Source organism: Dermacentor albipictus, chromosome 10 (assembly GCF_038994185.2).
Source record: "Dermacentor albipictus isolate Rhodes 1998 colony chromosome 10, USDA_Dalb.pri_finalv2, whole genome shotgun sequence".
Lineage (NCBI taxonomy): Eukaryota > Metazoa > Arthropoda > Arachnida > Ixodida > Ixodidae > Dermacentor > Dermacentor albipictus.
The window spans coordinates 97,020,339-97,047,859 of record NC_091830.1 but is presented as its reverse complement, the minus strand read 5'-3'; the positions used below and the strand labels follow the sequence as shown (position 1 = coordinate 97,047,859).

Below are 27,521 nucleotides of genomic sequence, written 5' to 3'. Positions count from 1 at the left end.
TGAGCCAGTGAGCCTGTGGATAAGGATTCGGTAGTATGTATGCGGACGTTGGAGGGAGTCGAGTACCCCTGATGAAAGAATGTCTACCGTGGTCACAAACTGTATTGCGCTAATATCCATCGTCTCGATCGGCTAGGGGGGAGGGGGGGCGTGCCCAACAAATGGAAGATGAAAATGGGCATTTGGCGACACCGGGCAGTGAGACAAAGCATCAGCGTCTTGCTGTTGCCTGCCAGACTTATATTTTACAGTGTAGTCGTGCTCCTGTAGACGCAGCACCCGACGGCCAAGGCGTCCAGACAAATTTTTTACAGAGAGTAACTAACCAAAAGCATCATGATCAGTCAGAACTGTGAAATGGGAGCCACGTAAATAGGGGCTAAACAAACTTTTTCAAGGACCATGCAATCGCAAGGTATTCTTCTGCAGCGATAGTACAAGTTCGCTCAGCAGGAGAAAGAGTACGGTTCACGTAGGCCACGACTACCTAGTTAGACGCGTAGTTCCACTGAAGCAGGAGAGCGCCAATGTCATTCCCGCTTACATCAGTGTATAGGATAGTAGCGGCTGCGGGAGAAAAGTGAAGTAGCTCTAGTTCAGATGTCAGACATCGCTGAAGGGCCCGAAAGGCGGCTTCACAGTCATCCATTCAGGTAAAGGGTGTGGTCGTGGTGAGAAGTTTGTGAAGAGGTGCTGCGATATTAGTGAAGTCGTGCACAAAGGGCTTGAAGTACGATGCTAATCCGAGAAATCTGCGAAGGTCTTTAGGTGTGGTTGGTTTTTGGAAATGCAGTGCTGCAGCCACTTTGTCAGGATCGGGCTGAATGTTGGGCTTGCTGAGGACGTGACCTATTACTTTGATGCAGCAGCTCGCAAATCGACACTTCTGAGTACTGAGCTGGAGTACGCCCTTGGCTCGAAGCGTGAGCACGTCGTTAAACGTTCCAGGTGCTGGCAGAGGCTGGACAAAAAGAGGACAATGTCGTACAGGTAACCCAGACAGGTCGTAATGTTTAGGCCGTGCAGTACGGCATCAATTATTTGTTTAAATGTGGTTGGCGCATTGAGCACTCGAAGGGGCCTCACGTTGAATTTGAAAGCTCAACAAGTGTTGCAAACGCAGTGTTCACTTTGTCGGACTCATGCATCGCAATTGCCAATAACCAGAGTGCAAGACGAACCTCGATAGTATTCGCCACCTTGTTAGGTATCTAAAACATCGTCAATACGAGGCATAGGATAGACATTCTTCAACCTAATTTTGTGTAGTCCTCTAAACGACCTTTTTTTAACTAGGATGACTGGAGAAGACGCAGGGCTTGCGGAAGGCCGTATAACGTTCCACGTGATCATGTCGTTCACTTGGTCTTCGGTAGCCTTGCGCTCAGAAGCCGATACACGGTAAGGGTGGCGACGAATTATGCGGGATCCGTCTGTCTCGATACGATGAGCAGCCAGCGTGGCTTGACCCAAGCCACGCGAACAAACGTCAAAACAAGTTTGGTGTTTCCTTATGATGGCGAGCGAGACATCAGTCTGAGTTGAGGAGAGATTTGAACTAAAAGTGGCCCTGAGAGCAAACCTACCGTGGGCGTACACTATGGGGCGAACGAAGCAGGTGAAGCAGTAACGAGACACACTGGGGCGTCATCAATGAGTATGGCCACAATGGACCCCTCCGTCAGCAGAAGTGGATCTGGTATCGGGTTGTAGGCGCTTGTAGACAAGCGGCGATGGCGATTTTCCGAAAAATGCAGCGTTGATAAGGGGAAAGGACTGCGTCGCCGTCTATATTCTCTCTTGATGAAACGGTACGAATACGTGCATGGCCGGGTGGAAGGGCAAAATCTGCCTGTGTGACAAGGTGGGGTGGCGAAGAATCAGGAGCAACTAAGAGCTCGTTGTCCGTAATATTTAGAAGGGGTTGCCTGCAGAAAATGACACCCCACTCAGCAGACTATAAATTCCAGCCTATGGGTATCGGTTGAGGGCACGACAAAAGCACAGCAAGCTGGTTATGATGACGAATTCCGTCAAAGAGGACGCGAGTGGCACACCATCCAGCAGGATAAATCGGACTGCCATTGGCGCCACATACGATGCGACCAAGGTACGGTGTTGGCGCTTTGCGGAGACGGAAACATAGATCGCGACGAATAGCAAAGAGGGCGGCACCAGTGTCTATAAGCGCGTCGACGGACACACCTTCCGCACAAACAGCGAGTAAATCTGCCGGAAGACCAGGAGTAATTCTAGCAGTCTCCGAACAAGTAGTTTTTCCTCGAAAAACTGCAGCTTGTAGTTTCCCGAATGGCTGGCGAGAGAATATACGGCAAGACGGAGGGGAGTTAAGTACGGCTGATCAGTGGCGGAAAGCGACGACGGGGTGAGCGAGAAGACTGCGCCATTCCTTGGGACAGCGGAGGTGAGGGTGAGTGATGGGACAAGGTTGTATAGGGTTCCGGAATGTAGGCGTCGAATCTGGGATCATAGTCTCTCTCATAAGCAGAAAAACCAGGTCGTTCATGTGACTTGGCAAAAAACCAGCTCGTTCATGTGACTTGGCGGATCTGGGGACACAATCTCTATGGTAGGCGGAATAACCACTACGTTTAGCTCACTGGTGCCGGCGGTAGAAGCGGGATATATGACCAGGAATGCTGCAGTAGAGACATACTTGTAGTGGGCAGGCAGAACGCCAGGTAGGGTAGCAGGATTGTGCATGGGTCGATGCTGTCACCAAGGTCAGGTGGTCGCAGACAACGTCAGGAGTAGCAGATGGTACTGGTAACGGAGACTGCCTCACAATCTCTGCGTAAGAAGGCGCACAAACAGACGCAGAGGATGGCGTTCCTGGGACACTTGTCAAGGACGCGACTTTTCTTTTATAGTATGGCCTAAATGAGGAGGAATGCGCAGAGATGCAATGAATTTGTTGACGGAACATGGCCGTGGAGCTCCTCACTCAAAAGATTGCGGATGAGCGCTTGCAATTCATCATGGTCTACAAGACGAACTTCCCAGGAGGCGCGTGGAAAAAGAAAGGAGGAGAGTGTCCCTAGGTGTTGGGGTGGCCGTGAAAATATAAGGAACTGTGATAAGGCTTTGAACGAGAACAGCTCTAAAAGTAACGGAGCTGATGCCCTTCTGAATATGGCGGATATGGCACCCGTGTCACTTGCCATTCTGACAGCGACCGCAAAGGGCCAGTAGATCGTCAATGTAGGAGGTGTAAGATTCGCCGGCTCCTTGAATGGGGGTATCGAGCTTCTGTTTGGCTGCATTGGAGCGCCAAAGCACACGTGCCGATTATCTGACGCAGTTGCTCAGTAAATGTTCATCAATCAGGAAAGTCGTGTTCGTAGTTGAAGAACCACGTTTCAGCGACCTCGCTAAGGTAGAAAGGAACATTGCGGAGCTTATGTGCCTCATCCGAATGATTAGAAGCGCTCGCCATGTCCTAATGGTCGAGCCAGTCTTTCACGTCTTCGCCCTGAAGACCACAAAAAAGCTGAGGGTCATGGTGCTACGCATTGACGGACCAAGTACTCCCAGCTGTTTGAGTCGGGATGGGTGCAAACGTTGAAGCGTCCGTTACTGCGATGACTGTTGATGGCGAGCACAAGCTGCAACCAGAGCTGAACTCCAGGAGTGACCGGTAGAGCACAAGGACGTAGGAATCAACGCATGCCTCACCACTTCTCAGGCGACGTCTGGTATTGTAACCCAACAGCGCGAGCCGCTCAGTCAGTATCAACGAGACGCAACGATGATGATGATTATAAGGATGGGTTTGTAGTGATGAAGGCGACGATGAACTACACAGTTCGGGCTCCCTATATATACACACACACACACACACACACACACACACACACACACACATATATATATATATATATATATATATATATATATATATATATATATATATATATATATATATATAGTGTGTGTGTGTGCCCATTTATTAGGCCACTTCAGTTAGTGGTCATGTTGTCTATGTATGCTCAATGAAAACGAAGAACTACCGACATATATTCGGAGCCCTTTATATGCGCCCTCAAGTGTACTCTTTTATTAGTGGGGGTAGCTTTCTGGAAGCCTCCGGCTACTGGCTCATACTAACGGTTGGTGCACAATTCTGTGAGTTCCTAATAATGAGGGATACAACGATACCTACATTTCTTTGTTCTCTTTTGTTGCAGCTACGATGCTTTTGACTGTTGACGAGAGACTCGGAGTGTTGGAACCTAACCTCGACGCCCATTCGACGGCAGCAAACATGTTCAACATTAAGGAAGACTTGTTTTGCATACTGAATACGCTGACTACAAGTTTTCCTTATTACCTCTTCTTTCCGACGCCCATGTGGAGACAGTTCCGTCGCCGCGGGCACGAAGCCATTAGGTATCTGTTTTCGTGTACTTCTTGTGCTTGTTATTTACATTTGTAGCTAGAAGAAAGTTGTTCACTAGTAGTGGTATTCCTGCACTATGACATTCAAAACAAGAGCAATCACGTCTCTCTTAGTATAAAGAAATGAATAGGGCAGCAAGAGAAATCTTAAGTGAGTGAGTTCTATGTTTATGCTATTGTGAAGGCCCCATGGCATGGTAGAGGGGGGTAGCTGAAATAATACAAGAAAACAGGAATAACTTGAAGAATAAGTCAATATGATAAAAAAGACTCCTAAGTAAACACTTTTAGCTGTGATTAGTCACAAAGTACAAGAATACAATGTGTGTAAACATTCGTAAGACAAAATTTCGCGTAGTTACAATGCGTTACATTTAACCAAAGAAGTAGCTAAGATTAATAGTTTTGATGTCTTCAGGGTGTGGTTTCAGTCTCAGGATGCACGGGCTTAAACGGATGGCTAAAATCACTGACTGTGACTTATTTACTCAGTATGAAGGTTCCAGGTTATATTTGCAATTATATGAACTCGCAAATATTTATACAAGTTAACGGGTTCTAGAAGGAATTTTATTCAGATAGTAAGTAGGAAGGGCACTGGTGTTGCTGTGCACACGCATAAGATTGGATTTATTAATTTAGCTTCCATTAGCCAAGTATTACACCAATCAATCACATAGTTCGTCAGACTTAAGAGCCTTAGTGCAGTCATTAGCAATAATTTCACTATATATCACGCGATCGTCAACAAGCAAGTGAATGTGAGACGTCAGGGCCGAAGGTAGGTCATTAATATAAATGAGGAAAAGTAGGGCCTTAGTACTGATCCCGGAGCCACACCACAGTGAACCTCAGTCAATGATAAATCATAATTCTTCGAGTGGTAAATTACTAACCTACGTTAGAAAACACTCAATTCATTTCAGCAGGTAACTGTCAAGGTTTAAAAGACTCAGCTTAAATAGCAGCAGTTTGTGGCAAACCTTATCGAACGCTTTGCAAGTCTAAAAATATAGTCAGCACAGGAAGCCCGATCTGAAATACAGTGAAATCTATGGGTACATAGTATCACAACAGAATGTTTTGCGCAAAGGATGTTGAGGTGAGGTGCAAAATGAGTTTGAATCAGGAAAGCTACCAAGATTTCTATATATTACTTATTCAAGAAGTTTGCAGCGGGTGCTGGTAAGTGAAAGCGGGCGGTAGTTCAGGGGTGAGCTTTTGTAGCATACTTATGCAACAGAACCACCTTCCCTACTTTCCAAATGGCAGAGTAAAAGTGTTGGAAAATATTCGCAAACATTACGGAACGGAATGCTTTAGTGGTTTTTAAGTTTGCTATTAATACTATCTTAATCGAGAGCTGAGTGTAAAGGCAGATTATTGATGAGCTCAACTACACCAGAGGAATGAAGAGTTATGGGTTGCATGATAAGATTGATGTAGCGCCCTGTGTGTGGTAGATGAATGTTCAATGAAACGGAAAAAAATCATTTGCAACTCATTCATTAAGAACAGTTGCACAAGCGTCACATGGAATGACGTCATCTCACACACCTTTCAAGGTGATAGAGCTATCGAAAGACGGGTTAATGACGCGCCAAAACATTCGCACACGTTTTAAGCATGTTATGCAATGTATGCAATAAATAATTGTCTTAAGATTGTTAGTGCAGTTAAGTTATAAGCAGCGTTATAGGGTTCCCAACTTGTTTTACTCGCAGATCATTTAGCTAAGCGATAAATACGTTTTTTCTGTTAGGCGCTTTATATAAGAATTGTACCAACGCCTTTACGCATTAGAAATGGCAAAGCGATTAGGAATGTACTTTTCAGTTATTATGCATACGAGGTCAATAATTATATCCCAATTGAGTGGACCAAACGGTTATCGAAATCAACCAAAAAGTTCGAATAAATGACGATAGTCCATTGTTCATGGCTTTAAAGTTGCCTTTCTTGTAATGGTGTATACCTTTCTTAACTTTTGTCCGTCTATGATAGCAGATATTCATACCAAATGTTAGTAAGGAATGATCACTGATGTCAGGTAAGCATGTTATACAGGAAGCTAGTTCAGCGCAACTGGTTGGCAGGTTAGTTGGTGCGGATCCATTATTACTTTGTTAAGCGGTAAACAAAGTAATTATTGACAGGAAGCTAGATTCGGACGATTAGTTAGAGCTAAAACAAGCGTGTTTGCGGTGTCGGTTGATGTTCTGGTACGCTCAGGCACAAGTTAGGAAAACGAAAACAGGGAAGGCAAGTCCCACAAATCTTTAGCCTGAGCACTAAAAAAAGCTTTATGGTGAGTGGATGTCTATTTTGCATTAGATTAGGAAGATTAAAATCGCCGAGTAAACGTGACGGTGTTGTGGAAAAATGCAAAAAAATAGATTAATAGCAATGCATAACTCTTCAGCGAACACGCAGATGACAAGGGGGAGCAGTAGCAAATGCCGAGAATTGTCTTTATGTGAGTGAGACTTAGGCGATCCTACATGGTTTCAAGTTCAGTGCTACTATTTGTATGAAATGATTTAAAATTAAAATTAAATTATGGGGTTTTTCGTGACAAAACCACTTTCTGATTATGAGGCACGCTGTAATGGAGGACTCCGGAAATTTCGACCACCTGGGGATCTTTACCGTGCACCTAAATTTAAGTACACGGGTGTTTTCGCATTTCGCCCCATCGAAGTGCGGCCGCCATGGCCGGGATTCGATCCCGCGACGTCGTGCTCAGCAGCCCAACACCATAGCTATCAAATGATGAAACATCGTTAGAAATTGCGACAAGAATGCCTCCTCCTCGACGTGCAGATCGGTCTCAGTGGTAGATAGCGAAATCGCCGGTGCCACAGACAGTATCATAATCGCGAACATGCGCAGGAAGAAAAGTTTTCGTCAAGACAATAATTTTGGCATCGCACATGTGGATTGCCGGATATATAGAATGAAATTATTCACAAGCCTTCTTATCTTTTTAAAAGAATAGGCAACTAAAATAAAGCTGTTTCTGATGTTCGGCCACTACCCCTTACGCGTCCTCATTGTGACGCACGTAGTGGAACAATATGATTATGCAACGTGTCAGATGCGTTCTGCGCTCCTTCACGGACACTATCGGTAGACGTGTCATAAATACAGCATTTTTTGTTCACAATTTGTTGTAGCGGAGTGTAAAGTCGAGGGAACCGGGGTGACTGGTACCGAACTGGATTGGCTTTTTGTGAGAAACGCGGGTATGTACCGAGAAGTCTTTAGTAATCGTAATGTTATTTTACTTGAAATGATTGCAGTGCGCGAACACTTTCCCCTGTGTTTTGTAATGTGAAAATTTTGCAGCAATGAGGACACACTTATTAGGTTCGAATGAGCCGAGGCTATGTGCACGATGGAGTGCGTCACCTGCAAATGAATCACAGAATGATTTATTTGTTGATAATAACTTGGTATCGGCTTCTTGCCATGATTCTTCGGTGTCGAGGATACCGCGAAATGTCACATTATCACGGCGCGATCTGTCTTCAAAGTCAACCAGGCATAAGTCAAGTGCTTCGGAACGACAAGTCGTACTGTTACCTTGACATGCACGTCTGAGATGTCTTTTGTTATGTGGTCGACGGTTTTAAATTTCTCTTCGAGCGCATCTAAACAATTCTGCAAACAAGCGATTTTTTTCAAACTTGTTCTCACCATTTTTGATTGCCTTTATGTGGGCAGCAAATTCTGGTTTTGTTTTGGAAGTTTGAAGCGATCGAGTGTTGAGATCCTTAGGTAGAGAGAACAAAACATTTATTTGCTCTGAAGAATCAGCAACAAGCTATTCAATGTCACGCAGAGAATCGGAGCGTTTGTTAGCTCCGTGGTCAGTCTCCACATCCCTCGGAGGTAATAACAGTAGACCGACAGAAAAATAGTCGTACACTGTGTCTAATAACAGTTATGAACATGGTAACAGTAAAAGATAGCAGTTATCAGATTTTTGAGACTAAAGAGAGGCACTTATACGCACTTTCCTAGTGAAACGAAGATGATTAGGAATAGCACTGTAAACACTTTTCCAGCGCCATTTGAAGGGTAAGTCGATGGGTCGGCAGCTTAAGTCAGCGTCTCGTAGTGATGGATGTCTCTATGTGGTTGGAAGGCAGAAGGAAACGTCGAACGAAAAGACCTGCATCGCGGCTGACGTATCGCAGAAATAGGCTTCGGTAATGCTTGCTACTGGCACAAGCGAATAGAACAGCGTAGGTTCACAGGATAAGCAGGACGACCGTTATTGAAAGTGTCATCGAGGGCGACCAGCATGTTCTACTCGAATGGTTAACTTACGTTGCAAGAGGCATCGCTCGAATGGATGTAGGAAAGCGAAAGTGATGTTGAGAAACTTCAGCCAGGAGCACAAACACCACAACCAAGCAGCGATGATCACTACATCGAAGAAATTCTGGAAACAAGCCAGGCATATGTCTTCTGAATTTCTGCCGAATCCATCTCGATGGCCTTAGTTCCCGAACCAGCCTTCGTCATCATTAGGAGTCTTCCAACGCAGAAGAAAGAACTGCACAAGGGCCTCCTCCCTCAATTAAAGGGTTGTTTTTTGTCGTCATCAAGGGTACGACAAACACCAGCTGTTAAGTATCGTATAATAACCAACGAATTCCATCTGGCCCCTTAGTCAATGACCGTACTGAGTTTCGACAAGAGCGCGGAAGGCCATAAAGATACATATCGACGAAATGCAGCGCGACAAAATAGTCCAGTCATGGAATAGACCATGGGCGACTCCTGTTGTCTTGGTGAAAAGAAGATCAGAAATACACCTTTTTCCGTCGGTTATCATCGCCTCAACAACATCACGGAGGAGGACGTTTGCCCCCTTCTAAGGATAAACGACCAACTCCGCCGTCTATGTAATGCAAAGTACTTTTCGTCGATGGACCTCAGGATGGACAACAGGCAAAGCGAAGCTGATGATAAGGATCGAGAGTAGACCACCTTCTACACGCCGGACGTTTTCTATGAATTCAAGGTCATTGCATTCGGTCGTTGTTCGGCAGCCGCAACGTTCCAGCGCGTAATGGACACTATGTTGTCTGGCTTGAAGTTCGAGACCTGCCTTGTCTACTTAGAAGACGTAGTTTTTTCCGCAAGTTAGGATGACCAGTTGAGATGCCTTGGAACAATACTACAGGCAATCAAGTATACCGAAATCAATTTGAAACCGGAAAAGTGTAACTTTGTGTGAGAAGAGATGCTGTTCTTAGGCCAGGTAATTAGCAAGCCTGGAGTAAGCCGCGACCAAGAGAAGACTGCTGACATCGCAAAGTTCCACCAGCCCACTGAAAAGAGTACAGTGCGGAGATTTCTTGGCATGTGCGCCTACTACAAACTTTTTGTCAAGGATTTCTCATGCATCGCTAAACTGCCTACCCATCTAAGTAAATGTGATATCGAGTTCAAGTCGCAAACGCCGCAGGCCAAACCATATCAAGAACTCAAACGACGCACGCAGTCGCCCTCAGCACTTGCACACATCGACGAAGATGCCAATACCGAAATACCGAGTAGCGATACCGGGTAGCGTAGGTCTCGGTGCCATCCTCGTCCAGAGGAAACATAAACTTGAAGGCGTCATAGCTTACGCCGGCCGGTCGCTGTGAAAAGCGGAAGGCAATTGTTCTACGATGGGAAAGGTACGCCTCGTCATCATTTGGACCACAGCAAATTTTCGCCATTGTCTTCAAGGCAGGCGTTTCAAAGTGGTACGCGACCATCCCTCGTTGAGATGGGTGCTTGAATTCTTCGTATCCTTGAGGATGCCTGGCACCGTGGAGACTCTGGCTGCATGATATCATTGGATCTCGGCCGCGGTGGCCGCATTTCGATGGGAGCAAAATCCAAAAAACGCCCGTTTACATAAATTTAGGTGCACGTTAAAGAAACTCCGTTGGTCCAAATTATTTCGCAGAGCCCAGGCCAAAGCCCTCTACGGCGTGCCTCATAATCAAATCGTGGTTTTGGCACGTAACACCCCATATTTTTTTTTTATTTTCGCTACTATTTTCTTCACCTTCACAACAACGTGACAATGCTTAAGTGACTCAAGGTCTAGCCTCAAAGCCTCCAGCACTTTCAGAGCCTTTCGAGCATGCATTGTTGTCTGGCCCAACAATATCACTCTAATATTATCGTTGAGGTGAGGAAGTATTGAATGTTGATAAAGAAGTGTAAACACTGTCGGTAATGCGAAATAAATTAGAGAGGTCCAAGGATGTACCCCTTTGGTACACCAAAGTGTAACACAAGAGTTGACGGGTTATGATGGCTATCGGTCGTATAATGCACGTGATTAGTTAAAGTCGCAGTTTCGCCCGAGAGGCAAAGTATCGATTGCGATATCACATTAGCGGCGAACTAAAGATGGTAGATTTCCCGGTCGCATAAGCTGGACATATGTATACTAATTAAAGTTACAAACATTGTGTCATGAGCGCAAAAGCAAGCATGAACCCATCTCATTCAAGTACCGGGCAAACTCGCCGTCAAGACGCAGGAGTGAGGAAGCGTTGTAGCAGCCGTGAGCGAAGTGGCCTTCGTGGTGCGTCTCGTATCAACGCGAACGTAGTCGCGGCAACAGCACGCGCGGGCGTATTACCGGTCGTAGACCGATTTGAAGATGCAGAGGCTCGGGCGGGCGCGCGCGGCCACGCTTCGTCCCGTTTCCCTCCACTGTATGCCCGAGAATAAACTGTGATCGCCAGCTCACCCTCGCTTGTTTTCACTCGCACAGTTAGCATACAGGGCGTGGTGGCCATGTCATAAACCTTGAATTTTACACAGAACATCACGGGGACGCCGAAAATGCGCCAGGAGATCAATTGCTACGGCAACAAAAATATTGACTGCACTTAAGAAAGCAGCTGTATAGACCCATCATGCATAAATATGTTTTGCAAAATCGATGTTGGGCTGGCGCAAAGAAGGAGGACGATTCGATGGAGGTAACACTATTGACCGCAGCTTTTAGCTCTGTAAACCATTCGAAACGTACTTGGAAAAATGAAGAATTTGAATTTGAACCAAGCGAGTGAAGGTCACGTGTGGAAATAGTGTGCAAGAAGTGCTCATAAATGTGTAATTATTCCAGGGAAGGTAGCATGATTTGAAGAGCGGAAGGAACTTCCTATGGTTTCATTGAGACCTGAATGCAAGGCAATTATAACAGAATGGTCAAGTCCATGGCCTGATAGAACGGTCGTAATTGCCGTGAGGGCTACCTAATGTTTTCATAATCTTGCCGGTGATCACACGTATTGCTTATCTCAATTGATGGATGCGTATCCTCAGCAGTGACAGTAAGCACGAGAGCTTGTAGTGTTGTGCTGCCTACTTCAGAGGTATATTTATGAAGATATGAATGCGACCGCCAAGTATTTGCTTACCGATGAGACACCTCTGATCATATCTTCGTAGCAAATTTCTCGAGTTATTTACGTTATGTTATTTTTGTCTAGCACCACGCAAATAGGTGACTATCGCGGATCCAGCGTTGGTGATATCTGACATTTGCTAAACATTCTACTCAGGTATTAGCACAGGACTGAAATGGTGATCGAAGAAGCCCAATACAAAGTAGTGAATACTATTTTGCAGGTTGCTGTTGCCGCTTGTTCGGACAGCAGCTGAGAGGGCTGAACATATGGCGGAGGAGGAACGCCCTACACTCGCCGCCTCTCTACGACGTGCAGGAATGCAAAGCTTTAAAGAAATCTTCACATTCGTTTTTGACTTCATTATGGCGGGTTCTGAAACGGTGAGATTTTGCAAGGACTTCGAGTGAAAATTTTTGCACACCTATTAGTCTTCATATAGCTGTGGAGAGGTGTTCCCAGTCATTCGTGATGAGAAATAATGATAATAAACGTGAGTTTTTGTATTGGAATAATTGATCAATACCGATAGTTCCTGCATCGAAACTCTATTTTATAAAAGCGACTACAAAGGATGGACAATAAAAACTGGAGGGGTATGAATACAGCACTGTGAATGATAATAATAATTTTCGCTTTCACAAGAGCAGAAGGGATGAGGAAAACAATTACTTATATATGGCTCAACACATGCAAAATGCTACCAGTGAGGGCCTCTATAGGCTGAAAACATGTCTTCCAGCGCCGCTTAAATGAGAGCATAGCCGAAAGTTTGATAGCAGCGGTTATCCATTCGAATTTCATGTTGACGTACTCGTACCTAATGCTACTTCCAGCGACCTATAACATGCTACATAAGTTAACGCAAAATGCAGAAGTCGTACATAGCCGTCATCTCCCTCAACATTGCACTTTGTGATTATCGTATCTATTCGAATAATTTTAAAACATTGTAACATGATTACATCTGAGACGTTTTACGCTTTCTAAAAATTACTAAATCTAACAAATCTATAATACGACGCGTAAATATAAGAATTATATACTGCGAATGCCAGTATTTTCTTCTTTTCCTTCATGCTACAATGTTCCTAGTCGCCAGCTGTCGTAGGCGATACAGAGTCATCATTTATAAGTTTTCCGGAATTTAAAAAATAAGTCACCCGTTGTGCGATACATAATATTTATCCTAGAACTGGATTATTCAAAGAGGTGGACATTACTAGTGCGGGAAACGGAAACACATACTTAATCACCGGAAATTAACAAATGATCTTCTAAACATTTACTTTACAGCACATATTGTAATTTACGAGTCGTAGGTGGTGAGTTTGCAAGAAGTATACATTTGAAATGAATGTTCGGGATCAAATCCGTGTCGTGATATTGTTTCGCAACATATGGGACGAAATGGACTTTCTAGGTAATTTTTTTACTTAGGTCCGTAAAAGGGCGCATTCCTGAAAATGTGGGTGGGACAAAGGTGCATTTTTACAGCCAGTTGGGTGGCGCATATATCCAAGCTTGTGTCATTATAGAAATTCATTCCAAGTGTCATTCCATGCCACCTCGACGGCTAGAATACAGAAACTGCAATTTGTGCCAAGATGTAAATAATTACGAAGTGAATTAGTATTCTTAATTAGTTGAATATGTGTTTTGATTTTTCGTGCAAGTGATGTCCTCATCTTTGAACAATCCAGCTCAAAAAAGGAATTACGTTATCTGCAAGGCGCTAGCTTTAAAAATTGTGGACAACATAAAAATGTTCACCCAGTATAGCAATATTGGCAAATCATTGCTGTGTTCTCCCTGCGCCATTGTATATTTCAGGTTGCGGCTGGAGCAACGTATTGCTTATACTGCCTCGCAATGAACCCTCTCGCTCAACAAAAGGCAAGGGAAGAGGTGCAGTCTGTTCTCAGCAAAGCTCCAGACAGTGAAATAGCACTCAAATATATGGAGCTTTCCTACGTAAAGGCCTGTATCCGTGAATCACTTCGGTAAGGTTTACTTATATCGATTGATTTTTACTATAATATACGCAATTTTCACTTCATCGCAAATAATTTCTTCACAATGGCGCGCGAGCCTTGTTTCGTTTCCGCAAAGCGAAATTTTCTTATAGAATTCTAAAGCAATTCTGAAGAAATCTTTATAACTTCGCGTCAGTCGATGTCGAATACGATTGGCATTTGATATGATTCAGTGAATGAGTGGTGAAAAGTTCTGCTAGTGAACGTACTAAATCGGCTCTCTAGATATGTCTCCTCATAAATATACCAAAGAATAGGCTTGCTTTACTTGAATATTATTCTGCATGGTACAAGTATGCCAGGCAATGGAAAATAATAATATAATGCATGAGTTAAGTTGCTTGAAGTTAGTAACTTCCATTGGCTTTGAGGTAAACGCTGTGATACCGTAAATGCAGTGGTATGACGGCAGCGTGCAACAAGATTAATATATTTGTGCATGGACATAATTAGGCAAGTCCAAGCAACAGACACTATATACACAATCTCTCCAGCGCAGAAGTAAAGATAAGGCAAATAATGAAAACAAATTAGTATTTTAATTAGGGGAGGCGACACCAATTTTCCCACATTAGCCATCATACCCAATTATTTATGAAAAGTAATATCACTATAAGATGTCAATTTTTTAGTTATATTAATACATAGGAGGCGAAAGAGCAATGCAAGTCCACAACTGATTTGGTGGCATGAACGTGCGCCATTTAATTCCTTCTGTATTTATTCTTTATTGTGCTTGCGTATTAAATCATTCCAACAATATTTCCTCATCTTATTTGCGATGTTCTACAATAGCGGGCTTTTTTTCTGCTAAGGCCGTAAAATATAACAGTCTATGAGCAATGATGCTATGGGCTCGAGAATTGTCTAACATTGCCCACTTCGCATTTTGGGATGCAGCGAATGCAGTTGGGCCTATATCTTGTGAAAAAAAATATTGTTCTGCTGGAGCATTTCTATATAAGTGTAGCACAGGTGTCAAAACGTAGTACTGAACGTCTATGCGAAGCGACTTTAAAAGTTCCACATTGTTTTTTTTTTCAGGCTCTACCCTATCGTCACCGGAATACACCGCAAACTAGACCACGACGTTGTGATGTCCGGCTACATGATACCGAAAAACGTGAGAGCACAGTTTACTCAGCCTCACAGAACAAAAGCATGTAGACTAACACATTGTATACACAGTCTGTCCAAGCTTAAGAAAACATATTTGAAAAGAATTATTAACTGTGGCTTTCTGCTGTCCGCCAAACTGGATTGCAAAAAATTACACAAGATTTTGTGCTTCGACTTCTAAGATTCTCGCTTTTGTGTTCATTTCCAACCATTTCTCACATCTAGTAATACAGTGTGAAATTGAGGACGGCTTCATAGATCAGATCATGGCCGTTTACATTTTCAGTGGTCTTCATCAGGCTTTCAATGGCCATAGAGAAGAAATGATACTCAACTTGTCAACAGCTTATGATATAAGCACACCGAACTACATAAACAGTTTGTTTGTTCACTATATTGCTCTTTGGAAATTAGGTGCCAGCTCAGCGGTACTTCGGCAGTTTGTCGTTGATCAAATCATTATATAGGAGTTTTTGCACAACACATTCCTAAGCCTTCCAAAAAAACGAACCGTTGATTACCAGAGAGACCATACATGTAAAAAGATAACTGAGACGCAAGCGCAAAGCACCTCCATATAGAATTGCTACTGAGAACAAACTACGTAAATCAGAAATCAGTCAAGACCTACGACAGATCATTAGGAAATCAAAAGACAAAATTTTGCAACGTGACAGTGATTTCATCTTTGAGGAGTGCATCTAGCAAGTTTTGGGGTATGTCAATCCTTCTGACTTAAGTCAGTACAATGCAGGTAACAGCGCACAAGATATATCTTTATCTTTTAACTCCATTTCACTCAGCATAATGGTTTCTTCAGGACTATGTAGATGCTTCTCGTAGACAGCGCATCAATAATATTGTTTTAATGAGCAAAGTGCAGTTCGTCTTGAACACAGACACCAAAAAACGCTCTGGACTTGTCAAAATCACTGGCAATTTTTTAGAGAATCACTGAATGGAGGTCTATTTACCCATTATTTATCAGTTGTCCAATGATCAGGGCTGCTTTCCAACTATCTGGAACAGCACAAAAATAACAATCTGTAAAATGGGCAAGAAAAACTAACATTCTAAAGTATCCACCCATTTATCTAATTAAAAGTCTGTGCTAAAATATCCAAACACGTTCCCTCAGAACAGTTATTAGCTTACCTAGACAAAAATTTGTCTCTAACCATCACGAACCCGGATTCCAATCAAGAATTCAACTGTGGCCCAACTGAAAGAAATTATTTACGTTCTTGCAAACGGTAATGATGTCCGCAGTCAAACAGATATTATACCAGGTTTTACAAAGTTTAGCAATTTGTCCTTCACCTCGTTCTTCCCATTATCATCCCCTATTGTAAGGCTTTTTCTTCCCCTTCCCTTACGTAGAGTAGCAGGCCAGATGCTCTATGTTCAGGCCGACCACTCAACTTTTTCCAATCATTAAACTACTTCCTGATCGTTTCCATAAAATCGAGCATGTTTTTTAACTGGCAAAATATCAGACGACACGTACGCACTTCTTAGGAGCTGTGAAAGTGGAAGCATTTATGTTCATTTGAACGCCGCTGGGACGTTCTTCGAGATATGAGCTCTTCGTGGGCAAGCGAGCGCGTTGAGTACCTTGGCGCGTTTTCATTTGGTCTTACGGAGGTTCAGAATGAACGCACCCATGCGAAACACTCATGACGTGGTGTTACCTCCTCGCTACTGGATGCGCCGTCATCGGAAGAATGACGCATGCACTATGCACACCTTCAGTCAGCTGGAACACAGACAGCTGGAAGCGTTGTCGGAATCAATGAAGTATAGCGAGGTATCTTCCCGCTGCTGAAAAAGCTACTCCTGAATTTTGTCGCCTTCTACGAAAAAAGTTTGATCCTTGGTGGATACCGGAATTCACGGAAGAAACAAATCAGCAAGATAAAGCCTGAGGTATCCTGCATAAATACCCGACGCAAAGCAACTTCTTGAGCTTCAAACTAGTCAAAGCGAAAGCTCTATACATAAGAAAAGTCCAAAAATCCATGGTAGGTGTACGTACCTGCAAATAATAGGTACATCACAACCAAAAGAATGTGGGATGGGGTCAGGAAATTTAGGGGCGACTAATCGTATACGATATCTTTAATTACAACGTAAGGCACGCTGACAACACAGCAGGAACAAGCAAATATACTTAGGGAGCACTTTTATATCGCCGCTAGCTCAGTGAAATATTGAAGCACGTTCTTAAAATACACACGGTCTGTAGAAACAGAGAAACTACCTAATGCTTGTGCCTGAAAGGCAGAACAAAACGCTCCATTCACTTTCCAAGAACTAAACAAGGTACTCTGTGCTCGTAGAGAACGCTGTAGGTCCTCAGCGTATTCATTATTCAATGCTGGTACACCTGTGCCAAGCATCAGTAGATGCTCCACCTAAATTGTTCTACAACACATTTGAATCTGGAATTATGCCAAAAGAATGGAAAACGCAATAGTTGTGCCATTTTGAAAAGCAGGTAGATCGCCTACATCTGCAAACTGCCACAGACCCACTGCATTGAGAAGTTCTTCAACGAAATATTACGAAACTGTCGGAAATGCGAGATCGACACTGATTCTTCAAACACAGAACTGATGTTCATGAGGGGTGGGGGGAGATTACGAAGAATACCATTTAAGGACTGACCACCTTGTCCGAGTGAAACATGAAATACGTGAAGCATTCTTGCAGGAACAACACTGTCTTACAGTTCTGCTCTCGAAAAAGCATATGGCACTACTTGCAGATTTTTAATATCACGTGACCTCGAGTTTTTATGAATCCGTAGAAAAATTCTAAACTGTCTCGCGAATTTCCTGTTCAGCGCAACATTCTAAGCACATTTATTCACGGTGCTCACGTGCATATTTATCTAGGAAAACGTCGTGCCACAAAGTTGCGTTGCAAAAATGAGTTGCACTATAGCAAAAATGAGCGCCGTTAAAAAAATAATTCTTTCATGTGTATTGTACTTCATATACATCGACAATCTGGCAAATGTGTTCGGCGCCTCAATTTTGTGAAAATGCGAAAGGGAGCTCTACTTCAAAATAAATGAACTAAAATGATGTGCTGAGAGAAATCACTCACATTTCTCCACTAGTTAAACCATTATAATGCTATTATCGCCAAAACGAGGACTACACTTGGACCTGTCCTAAAATTCAGTACTTTGACGTTGCCGGCAAAATAAGAATATCAGTTCCTTGGAGCGGTCTTTAATAAAAATATAACCATCCGGGCCCACATAAACATAGGAAAATTGAGGCGAACGGAGAGTTGAATATTCTCAAAGTGTCGCCTCATAATTATAGAGGACTCGGACCGAACATGCCTCCTACTTATCCATCAGTATGTTGTGCGTAGCCTTCTAGACTAGGATTGCGTATCTTATGGCTCAGCCAGACAGTCTTACATTTGAAGACAAGATCGAGTACCTAATCTAGGACTGCGACTGGCAAGTGGTACTTACAGAAGCTCCCTTGCGCAAAGTTTCTACGTTGACTGTAGTGAGCCTCACTTACAGCAATGAAGACCTTTGTTTACTTTTTCCTACGTGCTGAGAATTCAGTGATCACAACACTCATACTGCAACTTCACACTATGCATCTGACACTTGCACTACATAAATAAGACAAGCTTGATCAGCCCGCTTATCACCATGAACGGTTTATCGAATTAGTCATATGCCGACCACACCTTGGCCACACACCTTACATTAAATTGCGCTAAACGGCACGATTGTCCACAGCCTTCCCGATACCTCGTTGTCATCACGCCATCATCGTCGTGCACTCGCAGTCATATTATATTATTTATACCAATTTCACGCTATTATTTTCGTTGCCTTGTCGTCATACGGTCGTCATCATGCATTCGTAGTTATTCCTGAGTGGTTATGCCTATTGGTCGTTACATCGTCGACATTCTAAGTTTGTCACCTGACTCTCTGCATGCCGTCGTCGTCCTAGTGTCACCGGAATACCTTTGTCGACATGCTATCATCTTCTTACCACCTCCAAAGCTCGAACATGTGCTTGCTCTGAACACGATCATCCCTTCTTCGTCATTTTACGTTAAATGTGCTGTCTTCATTCAATCATTTATATGCCTTCATTGCATGCCATCGTCTTCATTGCGTCGTGGTTAGAGTCGCTGTCAGGCATCATACATCATCATGTGCATCAGGTGACTTCATCGTCACACAGTCGTCGTCATGACGTCCTCTTCGCGAGTGATATCGAGCAGCGAGTGCAATAGCAACAAAGTCGGCCGATTCCGGAGAAAACGTCGGTCGCATGTTGCCGAAGCAACAAAAATGTCAGAATGACCTACAGTAAATTTGAGTGAACGTGACATCAGCAACACTGTGTTTAACTACATTTCTTTAATGCTAATCACCTTACCATCCACAGTTATCGTGGGATGGTTTCCATTGTTGTCTTTTATCTCGTCGTACCACTTTCTTCGCCGCCAAAATGTCATCTGCCATTTGCGGCTCTTGAACGTCCGCTTGTGGCTCTTAATCAGTCCAATTGTTTTAACGCGACAGCATTAAGGAGCTCGTGTGGCAGAAACGTTTTTCATAAATAAAAACAACTTGTAAGATGGGCTTGATGGGAACGGAACCAGGGTCTCCGGAGTGTGAGACAGAGACGCTACCGCTCCGCCATGAGTTCAATGGTCTAAAGCGGGACAAAAGCTCCTCTAGTGAATGCGGTGTTGCCTTATAAATGTGGCGTAGAAAGTTATACTGCGGTGTATATTGGTCATTATGAGCATGTAAATTACAGAAGTCGCAGTTCAACGCGTAGCGAAGTACGTTTCCGCTGCATTTCGTCTGCGATTGCCGCACACACTGTCCCGGCTGTCCATGCCGATCACGACGTTTGGCTCGTGTTCTTCCCTCCGAGACACTGAGTTCTTTGGTTCGTTCTGCTTGCTCAGGCGTACGTTTGGTTGCCGCGCCAAACGCTGCCTTGCTCGGCGCTCATCGCGTGATTGGTGGGTGCAAAGTCCGATGCGGGGCGCCTCGTAAGTGATCGTTGTGCCGTAGCGCAATGTCTTACACCCCTTGGTGGGTCGAAAGGAACGCTGTCGCGTTCCACTCTTGAATGCGAAGCCTAAGCGTCCTCCATTTTAGAGCGCAGCTCTTTGGCGTCCGTTCCTGGGTTTCGCGTCATCGTCGGCGTTGTCGTCGGCCTCGTAACCAGCTCCGCCCCCCTTTCATCCCCCCAGCGCTAGCAGCGACCGACTGATACCGCTGGATGCCGCTGACGCCGCTAGAGAGTCAAGGTAACGTGACTGCCTAGAGCACCGTCGCCGCCATGCAGAAAGAGGAGGAAAGGGTCCCCCCCCCCTGTTCTTGTGTGGCGGATAGGGTGCTTTTCAGTTGCCGACGCGCCGGTTATTTCACGTAGGCTCCGGCACGTCGACGAATACGTGACCACCTTCCCACGGCTAGACCTGGTTTTTAGCGCTGCGGAAGCGAGGGTATCATATTGTTTGTGTCGGCATCGGCGGCGTTGTCCCTGAAACCAACTCCGCAGCTGGGGTTGACTCGCTATCGGCGTCAGCGGCATCAGTCAGTCGCTGAAAAGTTGCCCAACGGCTTGCTGGTAGTAGCTGCCTACTTCGCCCCTACCGCACTCACGAAAGACGTCGTGCACTTCCAGCAACTCGCATTAACCGTCCATCGATCCACACCGATGTTAGTAGTGGGGGACTCTAATGTTGACATAAAGACAAACAGCAATTTCCTAACACTTATGCGGGAGAACATCCCGTTCCTCTCGCTCGTAACGCGTCCCACGGCTGTGACAACCTCGCGAGGCACTTGTATAGATCTCATCTTTGAGAATCAAGCATTGGTGTACCAAGTCGAACACATATCAGTCTATTTCTCCGACCACAAAGCTTCCTTCATGACTGTCAAGAACTGTTAGTGGAGTCTTTGTTAAAGGAATACGTCTGCAAAATAAAAAAAATTCTGTGATAGCGCATACATGTGTTGCTCGATTTCTTTGCCTCAATCTATCGAAAAGGTGAAACAGCTCATTTGCTGCGCTCAAATTTCGCATTAGGAAGTAACGTAATCATCGGTAATTTTTTTTCCGCATCGAGTGCCCTTCTTTCTCTGAGCCAGGGAAAGTACTTTTTCAGCTGTGGAGAGCCATCACCGGCTTGCATCCCGTCTTGACGCAGCTCTTAACCTGACGACAACTTTGCTCCGACCCAACGCGATCAGCTATGCCATCTTCTTGCTTAAGTGCACACCCCAGTTGCCTGTCCGACGACATCACTTGTCCGAAGGGCAGCTGCCATGCCTAACATCAACACTGGCTCCCATGCTCCTCAGTGACAGTGACCTTCCACGTTTTCCGCCACATACCGGAGGATTCGCCACCTTGTCCCCCATTTTACCTCTCTTTGATCCCGGTGTCCGCAATGAAATTAGCACTGACACCAGCAGCATTGGTCTGAGTGCAGCGCTAGCGCAACGCAAGCCTCTATTTCAAAAATACGTTTTTGCCTATGCCAAGCGTGCTACAACAAAAGCTATTCCAAGCTCTTCTGTTCCATTTCTGAAATCACCTCTTCAGGATTGGTCAAAATTTTTCGGGCCATCTCGCTTTTTTAATCGCTCATGCGACTCCAGGATAACCGCGAGCACTCCTCCTCTGGTACAACGGGTACACGCAGTTTATGCATGATTGGACCGAACACAAAAGATATTTCCCATCCTGCGCTTTTTCACCGGCAACCCTCCGCAATTGTTTAAAATTTATCATGTGGCAGCCACTTGACCTGTTTGTCATAAGACGTCGCAAAACCACGAAAACTGACTTTGTCAGTTTCGTGGTTTCGTGGTTAAAGTGGAGTGTACGCATTAAAGCTGCAATAATATGTCGAACAAAGCAAATTTTCTTTTTGCAGCGAAGCAGTATACCTCAACCGTCCAAGGAAATTTTCTTGTCGTAAGCAAAAAACCCCCCATACGTGAGTCGATCCCGTAGATAGTGCAAAACCGACCCCACTCAGTGAAAAACCGACCCCACCCGCGCCAGTGGTGAAGCAAGCAGGCGCGGCAGTGGTGAAGCAGCGTGAAGTGGGCTGGTCCCGAATATAGCGCAATGCACGGCTCACCCGAGGCGGAAGTGAAGCAGGCGTTAAGCACTCGCCATGGGTGGGCCGATACCGCAGATTGCGCAACGACGGGCCCACCCGCAGCGGAGGTGCAGAAGACGTTAAGCACTACCCAAGTGGGCCAATCGCGACGATCGTGCAATACCGGCCCGACCCACGGCGGAGGCGAAGTAGGCGTTAAGCACGCCCCATACATGACTCGATCCTGAAGGCATTGCAAAGCCGGGCCGAGCACGTGGCGGAGGTGCAGTTCGCCATTAAGGGGCCCACATACACAGCTTCGCTGATGATCCTTTTCATAGAATGGAAGGGCACTGAGATTGTGTTTTTTCGGGGGGGGGGGGGATAGCCGGTGACGGCGTCGTTCCGAAAAGAATAGAAAATTGTTGCCGGCAGGTTGCTCTGGCACTGGCTGCTCGGAGTTTCTGGGCCGAAGGGATTCATTTGCGTATAATAAAAAATTCCGCAGCAGTATAACGTTGTTTAACCCTTGGGCACGTACACGAAACCACTCTGCCAACTGTTAATCGCTGAGGATGTGCTTTAACTGCATGCTAACCCTTCCTTCGCCCGCGGCCGTGACTTTCTACCAAGCACAGAAACCTAAGCAAGAAACGGGCCCCCAATTGCAGATGCGGGCAGAAATCGCTTCATCGGGTTGTCTACTTTCGCTGTGCTGTCCCGGCCTCACCAAAACCTTCTGAAATTCTACGTGCTACTCGCCTCCGGTTAGCCAATTAGATCAGAAAAACCTTTCATGTCAGGCAATTCCGTTCGGTTTGAAATTAAACAAAACCTACCCCCTATAAATGAGGAGAGCATTTCATTCACCTGTTCCAAGAAGCCTGCCAGCACCGCACGATGCTTGCGTCGGTGGTAAGGAGGTTGAAATATTTTGCGTTGTGGCGCCCCAAACTCTAGTCTAGCGGAAATGGTACACTTACGCAGTTGTAACGCTAATAACATATATTCACTGCAATGTTGTTCGTCCCTTCTCCGTAGCTCGATGCTTCTAGTGAATTCGCGCTCAGGTGCCATTTTGTTCATTTATTCTTAAACACAAATTCTTCGGTAACCGACCCCTTGAGGGATCTGGGACCAACATCTTCAACCTTTTTGTTGGCATCTTCACTTCTTGCCTCTTCTGTTTGCCCAATTCGAGTACAAGCAGAAAGACACATACATTTTGCGGGGCATCGGCCAACAGTATGCACAAATCCAATGTCACAGACTGTTCTTATATCACTATGTTCTCGCTGCTTTACAGACCGTCTTGAGAACCGAAATATTTGTAAGTGGGAGACTGGAGGAAAACTTCACAAGAGCTTCGGAATTCATCCCAGACCGCTGGCTCCGTGGCAGCGGTGACCGGCTAAGTGAACATCTGGAAAATTGGACGCATCACCCTTTTGCTTCGCTACCATTCAGCTCGGGTGTACGGATGTGCATTGGAAGAAGGATAGCCGAGATGGAGATGTGTATACTTGTTGCAAAGGTGAGTAAGACGATAACCGGATTCCCCACCTTATCAAGAATGTAGAAAAGTCGTAACCTGTTTCTGATCGCGGAATATTCCCATACAACATTTTATACCGATAACCGTTATATGGAAACTCCAAGCACATTTCCGCTGTCTGCAGCCGCTACGGCAGAAATGCTAAAGAGCGAGAACATCGTAGCCATGCAGTATGCTGTATGTACAAGGGAAAGCGTGCGTCTGTGAGCTCACAATGGTGGCTCGATCTCGGGTGCGCAGAGTGAAGGCGCGTGGAAGCGCGCAGTCCTTCACCCTACGCAAAGTACTGAAAGGGCACAGCTCTGAATAGCCCGTGTGGCCCGCCATAAGCCATTTCAGCTGCTCTATTTGTTACAGGTACAGCCAAAGTGTAAAAGCTGCCTTACTACCTCACAAGAAGCTTTGCATTGGCTAGTTGGTGTTTGCTGAACTACAGCTTGTTGTAGAGCAAAAAACTGCGACAAGAAAGTCTAAATGGGAGAAAGAAGGCAATGAAAGACGGCGTTACACTCACAAATGTTTATTAGGCACAAAGAATGGTACAAATATATTGCGCACACTCTAGACGTGAGGTGACAGCAAATAGCAAGTGACAGGTTATCGCGTTTTCGTCGAACCCAACAATTTCATTTGGACATCATATAAGGAAACAAATGTTTGCCTAAGACATGCTTGACCGATGATAGGAATGTGATATGCCTTTAGCAGTTCCGGCGCAGTTTTATCTCTGCTGATACCAAGGATTCTCATTTCAGAAAAACGTGGGGTGAAGCAGCAGCCCGATCTGAAAATGCGCAGAAAGATGGGCGTTCATATCCTTTCTTTTTAATTGCTCGCGTGTCCCCTAGTCCTCTGCTCACACTAAAATTATTAAGAGTGGTATAGTGAGACTCTGCCTTGGGTCCGTGTTCAGATGGACGTGTGTTCACTGGCTCCAGTCTAGCTGGATCAGCAGGTCCCGCGGCTTTAGAATGCCCGACTTCCCTGTTCAGTCATCTCCTCGGTGGCAGAAACCGTGCTGCGGACGGTCGAACGTATCAATAATCCCAAGGCGGATGAGGGAGATGAGCAGGATTCCCGAACAAAGGCTAGGGTGGTACCTTATTACCACAAGGCGAGCCGCAACCTGAAGAAGGTGGCAAACATGTATGGGGTACCTGTTGTGTTTTCCGCCCAAAAAAACTGGTTCGCCTATGCCCCTGAATCACGAGATGTGCAGTGCGAACGTGCAAAGTCAACACACAAAATGCTGCGTGGAAAAGTGTTCCACAGATGTGGTTTACCAGATAACCGCTAAGCTGCTGGAAAACCTACGTTGGGCAGGCTGGCCCTTGTTTGAACGGCCGAATGAGGAAACACGCACACAATTTAAAAAAAAACGATATAAGCGCCCATGTCTCTGCACATTGCAGATCGTGCTGCTGTAAGCCACGTTTTTCCGAGGCGAGAATCCTAGGTAGCAGTAGAGATAAAACCGCGTAGGAACTGTTAGGGGCATATCACAATCATATCATTGGTGAATCGTGTGTTATTCAAACATCTGTTTCGTTATATGATGCGGTAACAAAATTGTTCAATTTCCCGCGAGCAATAGGACGTGTCCCTTGCTGTTTTCTGCCCCTGATATCGACAGTGTCTGACGTATATATGAAGAAAACATTGTACATAATAAACAATTGTGGGTGTAGCACCGTTCTTCTTTTCCTTCTTTCTGGCCTCTGGAATATCTCTTTTTACAGTTTTTTGCGCAACAGAACCATGTCGTGCTGCCTTATTACAATTCAGAATAATTACCTCGCGAGTGTCGGAAGCTAAAAGGCGCTGGACCAAATGCATTGAATAGCTGCGATAGTGCCTTGAAAGAATGAAAAGCTGAAAGTCTGTACCACACACGCTTTCTCTACGACACACCTAGTTACGGATCATATCCATTGCAGTTTATTCAAATAAGTAAATAATTTCGTCCTAATGTTGTGTACAATACCTATTATAAACAACAGTATACTTTCTGCTCATGTGCCGTTCAATCATTATAGGGAAGGTCAATAAGCCTTAGATTATCGATAAAACATACTACTCTTGGTAATGGCGTTTAGAAAGTTACTACAGGTCTGCAAGAGATGTCAACGTTTTATGATTTCATCATTGATACTCTCTATTAGACCATAATAATTTGAAAAATAACTTGAAGTCGGCCAACGTAAAAGGCCCTACATGTTCACTAAAAGCTATGCATCCCTTTTTGTGTTTCATTTTTCGAGTACCATGAATAAGGTTTCTTCAAAATCTTAGTTCACTGTCACTAAGAATGAGCTGTGTGATCACTAGCCAGAAAAATGTAGTGATTTACATACAATCTCTGGTCTTTCCCTTCCGCAGGTGCTGCAAACATTCAGAGTGGAGAATCATTATGGCGACATTGGCTTCCTTTCGCAGCTTACAAGTCACCCACAAAAACCAGCCAGATTCCGCTTCATTAAACTGTAGTACAAAATTCATACGGGAAGGTGCCGTTTTTGAGTCCCTAGCATTAGTTATAATAAAGTAAATTTGCTAAGTGCCTACAGCTTCAGTTATATTAGCTTTGCATTGTTTTCAATCTAAATAGCGTCCCTGCTTTTGCGTGCGATCTGATATGATTTTCTTTGCTTTTCTATTAGACCACAGCGGCCTTCAAGCGGGATTGAATTCGTTTTTAAAGCTGCTTATGGCAAAGTGCGTTTTTAGAGACGAAATCTTCCTTAGTGCGTTACCAGTCCTTTTTCGTATCAGACATGTTTCTAGCATCTAATCTTGCACTGATCCCGGAGATGAACATCTTAAAAATATGACCTGATATTTGCTCTTCGGGCAAAATGTTGTCACAGGCTGTAAAGTTGGAAGGAGAGGACATGGATGGTGGCCTTGGAGACTACGGAGACGATTTTGGCTATCACTTCGCTACACAAGTTGGCTCAACCATTAAAAGCCATCTGTAAATATAAAATAGGCTTCTTCCTTCCCGTAATGTATTGGTGGACGTGCTAGTATCCACTTGCGCAAGATGGAGCTTCGCCGCAGACGGAACCTGACCACCATGTCAACCGAAGAAGAGTCTTCAGCCCCGTTGACGCGACCGACCGTCATCCTGTCCTAGACACGCGAACCTGGGTTGTTTTCTGGGATTGACAATGTTGACGTCGATGACTGGTTGCAGTATTAAGGACGCGTCAGCGCACACGACAGGTGAGCTAACGGGCTCATGCTAGCTAACATAATATTCTACCTAAAGAAACCTGCACGTGTCCGGTTCGAGGCGCATGAATATACTTCAAGTTGAGATCAGCGCAAAGAAAGGCATAGAGATTTGTTCGGCAAGCCCGTCGGCCACAAACGTGCTGCTAAGAAGGACCTTGGGACCCATTCACAGACGTCTACTGAATCTTGCGTGGCCTACATCAAGGACGTCATAGCTCTTTGCCGAAAGGTGGACAATATTATGACAGGGTTAGACAAGGCATCCATGTTGTAAAAAGCATTGCGGCGAACACGTTAAACCTTCTTGTTTAGAAAAACATAACGGTGAATAAAATCATTAGTGAATATCGCCCCTTTGAAGACGCGAAAGGGCGCCCCATAGTTTGGCAGTTCAGGCATTAACCTAAAACCCTGCTTCATTGACGAGTGAATACCTTTGTCTTCGGCGTGAGGCCACCTCCTCCGAGATTGTCGTTGGTATTGATTGCCGTGACGCGAGAAATTTAAGCAGCGTCTCCTGGCGCGCCATGATGCACTGTTTGACGATTTCCGGCCACATCTGTCCCTTTCAAGAGCTATTCGCTAAGAACT

The 27,521-nt window shown here is 44.8% G+C and overlaps 1 protein-coding gene across 5 annotated transcripts in view; it reads left to right on the top strand.

Moving 5' to 3' along the window:
- The window catches only part of LOC135897286 (probable cytochrome P450 12a5, mitochondrial), a 169,632-nt gene extending 143,292 nt beyond the window's left edge, over nt 1-26,340 (top strand). For 4 of the 5 annotated variants that reach the window (XM_070526742.1, XM_070526741.1, XM_070526744.1 and 1 more), the window contains 6 exons: nt 4,209-4,410; nt 12,079-12,238; nt 13,689-13,858; nt 14,936-15,014; nt 23,445-23,672; nt 26,073-26,271. In XM_070526742.1, the coding sequence (XP_070382843.1) occupies nt 4,209-4,410; nt 12,079-12,238; nt 13,689-13,858; nt 14,936-15,014; nt 23,445-23,672; nt 26,073-26,180 (947 nt within the window). In that variant the 3' untranslated portion in view covers nt 26,181-26,271. Of the gene's footprint in view, nt 1-4,208; nt 4,411-12,078; nt 12,239-13,688; nt 13,859-14,935; nt 15,015-23,444; nt 23,673-26,072 lie in introns of all 5 variants that reach the window. The other variant, XM_070526740.1, reaches the window with a different exon arrangement.
- Nucleotides 26,341-27,521: the final 1,181 nt, after the last annotated feature.